This window comes from Oncorhynchus nerka, unplaced genomic scaffold (genome assembly GCF_034236695.1).
Source record: "Oncorhynchus nerka isolate Pitt River unplaced genomic scaffold, Oner_Uvic_2.0 unplaced_scaffold_3080, whole genome shotgun sequence".
NCBI classification, from domain to species: domain Eukaryota; kingdom Metazoa; phylum Chordata; class Actinopteri; order Salmoniformes; family Salmonidae; genus Oncorhynchus; species Oncorhynchus nerka.
The window spans coordinates 1-7,692 of NW_027038219.1; the positions used below are offsets into that span (position 1 = coordinate 1).

Genomic DNA, 7,692 nt, shown 5'->3' on the forward strand with positions numbered 1-7,692 from the left:
CGTTATTGTAATCAGACTAAAATAGATACCTTGGTACTTGCTGTAGTATAAACAGACTAAACTAAACTCAGCAAAAAAAGAAACATCCCCTTTTCAGGACCCTGTCTATCAAAGATAATTCCTAAAAATCCAAATAACTTCATAGATCTTATTGTAAAGGGTTTAAACGCTGTTTCCCATGCTTGTTCAATGAACCTTAAACAATTAATGAACATGCACCTGTTAGAATGGTCGTTAAGACACTAACAGCTTACAGACGGTAGTCAATTAAGGTCACAGTTATGAAAACTTAGGACACAAAAGAGGCCTTTTTACTGACTCTGAAAAACACCAACAGAAAGATGCCCAGGGTCCCTGTTCATCGCATGAACGTGCTGCAAGGAGGTATGAGGACTGCAGATGTGGTAAGGGCAATAAATTGCAATGTCTGTACTGTGAGACACCCAAGATAGCGCTACAGGGAGACAGGAAGGACAGCTAATTGTCGCAGTGGCAGACCACGTGTAACAACACCTGCACAGGATCGGTACATCTGAACATCACACCTGCGGGACAGGTACAGGATGGCAACAACAACTGCTCGTGTTACATCAGGAACGCACAATCCCTCCATCAGTGCTCAGACTGTCCACAATAGGCTGAGAGAGGCTGGACTGAGGGCTTGTAGGCCTGTTGTAAGGCAGGTCCTCAACAGACATGACCGGCAACAACAACGCCTATGGGCACACACCCACTGTCGCTGGACCAGACAGAACTGGCAAAAAGTGCTCTTCACTGACGAGTCGCAGTTTTGTCTCACCAGGGGTGATGGTTGGATTCGCGTTTATCGTTGAAGGAATGAGCGTTATACTGAGGCCTGTACTCTGGAGTGGGATCGATTTGGAGGTGGAGGGTCCGTTGTGGTCTGGGGAGGTGTGTCACAGCATCATTGGACTGAGCTTGTTGTCATTGCAGGCAATCTCAACGCTGTGCGTTGCAGGGAAGACATCCTCCTCCCTCATGTGGTAACCTTCCTGCAGGCTCATCCTGACCCTCCAGCATGACAATGCCACCAGCCATACTGCTCGTTCTGTGCGTGATTTCCTGCAAGACAGGAATGTCAGTGTTCTGCCATGGCCAGCGAAGAGCCCGGATCTCAATCCCATTGAGCACGTCTGGGACCTGTTGGATCGGAGGGTGAGGGCTAGGGCCATTCCCCCCAGAAATGTCCGGGAACTTGCAGGTGCCTTGGTAGAAGAGTGGGGTAACATCTCACAGCAAGAACTGGCAAATCTGGTGCAGACCATGAGGAGGAGATGCACTGCAGTACTTAATGCAGCTGGTGGCCACACCAGATACTGACTGTTACTTTTGATTTTGAACCCCCCTTTGTTCAGGGACACATTATTCAATTTCTGTTAGTCACATGTCTGTGGAACTTTCAGTTCAGTTTATGTCTCAGTTGTTGAATCTTGTTATGTTCATACAAATATTTACACATATTAAGTTTGCTGAAAATAAATGCAATTGACAGTGAGAGGACATTTCTTTTTTTGCTGAGTTTAGATACCTTGGTACTTGCTGTAGTATAAACAGACTAAACTAGATACCTTGGTACTTGCCGTTTTCCATCTTTGTTGAGTCATAGTCTTCGACTAGCCGGCGGTTCTTGGTAGAATCTGATTCGTCTGGAAAGTAAGGCTCCTTCTCCAGGCTCTGTCTGACCGGCGTCTCATTGGTCTCTTTTGACCTTTGACCTTCGGCCAGGGACTTGAGCAGAGTGAAGTCATCGTTCTCTTGTTCTGGTTCTGCCTCTTTCACCTCTTTAGGCTCCACAGCAGGTTTGGTGTCTGAGGGGGAGAGGCAAATATTTAAGAGGCTATATGAAGCTTCTGCCTCTGGGGGTGCTCCTCTTGAGCCAAAATGAGTCCACTCTATGGAGAGAAATATTGTCCAGAAAGGGCACACCTACCTTCACCCATAAATTGTTAGCCTAAAACTGAGGATTTGTGTGTTTTCATCAACTAAACTTCCATAGTGTATCTTTAAATAGAGAACCCAGCCACCAAACCACCTTGTATCACTCTGCTGTCTTTCCTCTGCAGCTAAACAGCGTTGGGCCTGGCTGGTTTTCCTCTGCAGCTAAACAGGGTTGGGCCTGGTGGTTTTCCACTGCAGCTAAGCAGGGTTTGGCCTGGCTGATTTTCCTCTGCAGCTAAACAGCATTGGGCCTGGCTGGTTTCCACTGCAGCTAAACAGGGTTGGGCCTGGCTGGTTTTCCACTGCAGCTAAACAGCATTGGGCCTGGCTGGTTTTCCACTGCAGCTAAACAGGGTTGGGCCTGGCTGATTTTCCTCTGCAGCTAAGCAGGGTTTGGCCTGGCTGGTTTTCCTCTGCAGCTAAGCAGGGTTTGACCTGGCTGATTTTCCTCTGCAGCTAAGCAGGGTTGGGCCTGGCTGGTTTTCCTCTGCAGCTAAGCAGGGTTTGGCCTGGCTGATTTTCCAATGCAGCTAAGCAGGGTTGGGCCTGGCTGGTTTTCCTCTGCAGCTAAACAGGGTTGGGCCTGGCTGGTTTTCCTCTGCAGCTAAGCAGGGTTTGGCCTGGCTGGTTTTCCACTGCAGCTAAGCAGGGTTTGGCCTGGCTGGTTTTCCACTGCAGCAAAGCAGGGTTTGGCCTGGCTGATTTTCCTCTGCAGCTAAGCAGGGTTGGGCCTGAGGTGCTTTATGAATACGGGGCCAGATCCATGGGCTGCAGTAGGTGGTCTTGGAACCGGGGATTTTATTATAATCCCTATTAGCTGTTGCACATGAAACATCTACTCTTCCTGGGGTCCACACAAAACAGCTACTCTTCCTGGGGTCCATACAAAACATGAAATAGCTACTCTTCCTGGGGTCCACACAAAACATGAAATAGCTACTCTTCCTGGGGTCCATACAAAACATGAAATAGCTACTCTTCCTGGGGTCCACACAAAACATGAAATAGCTACTCTTCCTGGGGTCCACACAAAACATGAAATAGCTACACTTCCTGGGGTCCATACAAAACATGAAATAGCTACACTTCCTGGGGTCCACACAAAACATGAAATAGCTACTCTTCCTGGGGTCCACACAAAACATGAAATAGCTACTCTTCCTGGGGTCCATACAAAACATGAAACAGCTACTCTTCCTGGGGTCCACACAAAACATGAAATAGCTACTCTTCCTGGGGTCCATACAAAACATGAAATAGCTACTCTTCCTGGGGTCCACACAAAACATGAAATAGCTACTCTTCCTGGGGTCCACACAAAACATGAAATAGCTACTCTTCCTGGGGTCCACACAAAACATGAAATAGCTACTATTCCTGGGGTCCACACAAAACCTGAAATAGCTACTCTTCCTGGGGTCCACACAAAACATGAAATAGCTACTCTTCCTGGGGTCCACACAAAACATGAAATAGCTACTCTTCCTGGGGTCCACACAAAACATGAAATAGCTACTCTTCCTGGGGTCCACACAAAACATGAAATAGCTACTCTTCCTGCTACTCTTCCTGGGGTCCATACAAAACATGAAATAGCTACTCTTCCTGGGGTCCACACAAAACATGAAATAGCTACTCTTCCTGGGGTCCACACAAAACATGAAATAGCTACTCTTCCTGGGGTCCATACAAAACATGAAATAGCTACTCTTCCTGGGGTCCATACAAAACACACAATACGTGTATAGGGTGTCCAATCAAAAACACAATTTTTTACATGTTAACTGTAGATAATTGTCTAAGAAAACCAATGGTCCAAACGTCATGTCTCTATTATAATTCTGTAAAAGGTTATTGGAGTTTTTACCCTTGGAGGACGACTAAAATGAGTGTGACTGAAACAATAGAGGCCAGAGAAAGAGGCCAGGAAATGGCATTGTGTCAGCTAGGCTGGATTCTGTGCATGAATTAAGGCTACAGGCGACCTGACATCTCACTTTACTGTTGAACTAGTCATCTTTCTTCTCCAATCCGCAGGACATAAAATAATATAGAGCTAAGATGGATAACGACATGACGTAGTATTTTCATATTTTAGTATACGCTTTTCATATTCATTCAAAAATATTGTTCTTTTTCTAAGATTTCTCACAAAAACAAGCATATCTCTGTGAAATATCAATGAAGCACTGAGCGTATATCAAGCTTTTTCCCCCAAGCCGTTTACAGTGAATTCAGCTCGTGTCATGCTAATTTAGCCTTTTGTGACTGATGGAAATAAGTTTCCAGATGACGAACACAACATGTTAAATACTGTCCGCCCCACAGTGTGGAAACCACTGTGTTAGAGAAAGACCCCACTGAACCATTCAAACATGAATAATCATATTTGTCATGGTACATTTTTTTTTTTTTTTTTACATAAGGAAGTTACATTTTATTAGCTAAGTGCATTTTCACCAACTCTTGGTAGTGTGGGTGGACACCCTACACAGTACAGAACAGCTAAAGACAGAACAACACAAGACCATACTGCCTTGAAATAAGATAAAACAGTTATATATTGTGAAGACATCCAAGAGACAACAAAAATAATTTTCCACACTATTCACATCCATATTCAAATGTATGTAATAACAATATTGATTGATTGCCTGAGAAGAATCCACTTACCTGCAGACTCCACTGCTGCTTTCACATCATCTGCCTCTGCAATCTGTGGAAAAGAACATGAACACTGTCAACATTTCTCTGTTAATCATCTTCACCATAATAGCGTTGCTTGTTTACTGTTGCTCCAGTCTGGTTTGATATGATGTGGTTGATGTTTGAGAACTCTCTCCTCCACAAAGTCTATTTGACATGATATTAGTCTGGAGATAGCACGGAGGATGGTTTAGAGAGAGAGAGAGAGAGAGAGAGAAGGAGAGAGAGAGAGAGAGAGAGAGAAGGAGAGAGAGAGAGAGAGAGAGAGAGAAGGAGAGAGAGAGAGAGAGAGAGAGAGAGAGAAGGAGAGACAGAGAAAGAAAGAGATAGTTTACCTGCTCCTGGATTGGTCTCTCCTCAGTCAGTCGTCTGTTGTAAACTACAGCTTTATCTGCAGGGAAAATAAAACCACATAATATTAATACTACTAATCACCTTTATTATTATGGTCAGCAGCAATGTCATCGTCATAATCAACATCATCACCCGCATCATCATTGTTATCATCATCCTCATCGTCTTCATCATCAGCACCACCATCACCACCATTCACTACCACATCATCATTTAAGGAATACCTAGGATAGGATAAAGTAATCCTTCTCACCCCCCCCCTTAAAGATTTAGATGCACTATTGTAAAGTGGCTGTTCCACTGGATGTCATAAGGTGAACGCACCAATTTGTAAGTCGCTCTGGATAAGAGCGTCTGCTAAATGACTTAAATGTAAATGTAAAATCTGAGACATCTAAAACGTGTAATTTAGGTAGAAACAAATGTAGGACCAGCTAACCTGACTGCTTCAAATCATAGCCTTAAAAAACTATCTTAAATCCGTTTTAGAAGAAACTTTCTCCTATGAACGACAGAGAAAGACATTGACTTGAATTTGAGGGGTCCAACATCATCAGGGTATTTTTAAGATATGCCTGCTTGGTCATGTGGGCCAAGTGTGGTTGTGGTTAATGTGGTTAATTGATGAGAAAGAGGGTACAGTCTAGGGCTACAGTGAGTCCTAACTCCCGACCCGACGGGACACAGCAGCGTCATAATCGGCTTAACAAACAAAAGATAAACTGAGTTGAAAATAGAACGCAATCGGCCTTACATCGCATGCAAACGACCAACGTCACAAACTATTTGTTTATTTGTTATTTCCTGCTCTATTTGAACTTGAATTGGCTTGTTTTATATATAATGTTTAAATATATTTTTAACATGTGAAAAGGGTTATAAATATAGCCTGGCCTAGTTAAAATGTACTTTAAAAGTGGGCTATAGGCCTAGCGAACTAAAACATATTCACACTGAAACCAGTCATCACAGATGTAGGCTATCAGCAGGCCATGTACTCACCATCCTCGGCAGGTGTGGGAAAAGCAGAAATCTGGGAGACAGTCACAGCAAAAATCCCGAGCAGAAGGAGAACTCCCATTCCTTTGGACGCCATTCTGAAATAAAATATCCACTCAATCGGTGGCTGTAGGCTATTTTCCGCTAGATGACTCCCGGTTATAGCTGTCTTGGGGGTGTTGTGTTGTGTGGATGATCCAACCGACGATAGCGGTCACAAACTGCTGGATGTTTGGACAGCTCTGCTCTTCCTTGCTGGTGGTGCTGAAACTGACAACAGGGCTGCGCTTGGACTCTACCCGCTCTGGTTGTTACTTGGGCGGGGAGGGGCTTTTCAAATCTCCGCTCTCCTCTGGTGTTGTTGGAGCTGTTAACGACCTGCAGTGCTGAAACCAGGACACTCGCTATATTTAACTAGAGATAGATCAACTGCCAGGCTCGTAGTCTATAAACTCCGTGTGAGCTGTCGTGAACTCACCTGCCGTATGCCGATAGTAGCTACCCGAAATAACACGATCTCTCTCTCTCGGTCGGACCAAACCGTGAAGGAGGAGAACAAAACGAATGTCCGCCCCTGATCGTGCGTCCTGTCCTGGACGCCTTAGCTTTTTATAGTCGATACTGTGGGCTGTCCCATTTTGCCTCATTGGAATTAGATACATCCATACATACACAACAAGTCAACATGGTTGTGCCCAGAGCAGTGTTGTGTTTCAGATGTTTTCCATGTTCCTCAGACCCAGTTAATCTCCTGCTTTATGAGCCTTATGCTTCAGATGAATATACATGCTGTCTGCTGATTGGATAGATCTGTCTTAATGGGACTAAAGCTTTGAGTAGAGTGAACATGCTGAGCAGTGTGTTATCAGTTGTCCATTGAGGAACAGCACACACACACTTAGTAAAGAACAATTGCTACATGCTCAGGGCATTGTTCTCTGTCTGTCTGTCTGTCTGTCCGTCTGTCTGTCATATCCCTCAGTGCAGTGGCCCTTATCTCATTCTCTCTCCCCTGCTCTGCCCGTTCACTGTCTCCTCTCTTTCAATTTCAATTCAAGAGCTTTATTGGCATGGGAAACTTATGTTTACATACAGGCACCGGTTAGTCGGGCTGATTGAGGTAGTATGTACATGTAGATATGGTTAAAGGGACTATGCATATATGATAAACAGAGAGTAGCAGTAGCGTAAAAGAGGGGTTGGGGGGTGGTGGGTGGCGGGACACATGCAGATAGCCTGGTTAGCCAATGGGGCACTGGTTGGTCGGGCCAATTGAGGTAGTATGTACATTAATGTATAGTTAAAGTGACTATGCATATATGATAAATAGAGAGTAGCAGCAGCAGCGTAAAATAGTTTTAAATTTTTTATTTATTTTTTATTTCACCTTTATTTAACCAGGTAGGCTAGTTGAGAACAAGTTCTCATTTGCAACTGCGACCTGGCCAAGATAAAGCATAGCAGTGTGAACAGACAATACAGAGTTACACATGGAGTAAACAATTAACAAGTCAATAATACAGTAGAAAAAAGGAGAGTCTATATACATTGTGTGCAAAAGGCATGAGGAGGTAGGCGAATAATTACAATTTTGCAGATTAACACTGGAGTGATAAATGATCAGATGGTCATGTACAGGTAGAGATATTGGTGTGCAAAAGAGCAGAAAATAAA

General features: G+C 44.1%; 1 protein-coding gene across 1 annotated transcript; it reads right to left on the bottom strand.

Annotated features, from left to right (window-relative positions):
• Positions 1-1,589: 1,589 nt before the first annotated feature.
• On the bottom strand, positions 1,590-6,427 carry LOC135566859 (secretogranin-3-like; the record flags this gene model as incomplete). Its single annotated transcript, XM_065014451.1, has 4 exons — positions 6,022-6,427; positions 5,001-5,056; positions 4,633-4,675; positions 1,590-1,829 (listed from the first exon to the last, which is right to left on the bottom strand). Coding segments are annotated over exons 1-4 (433 nt in total), but the record flags the coding sequence as incomplete, so codon positions are not given.
• Between the last annotated feature and the right edge of the window lie 1,265 nt (positions 6,428-7,692).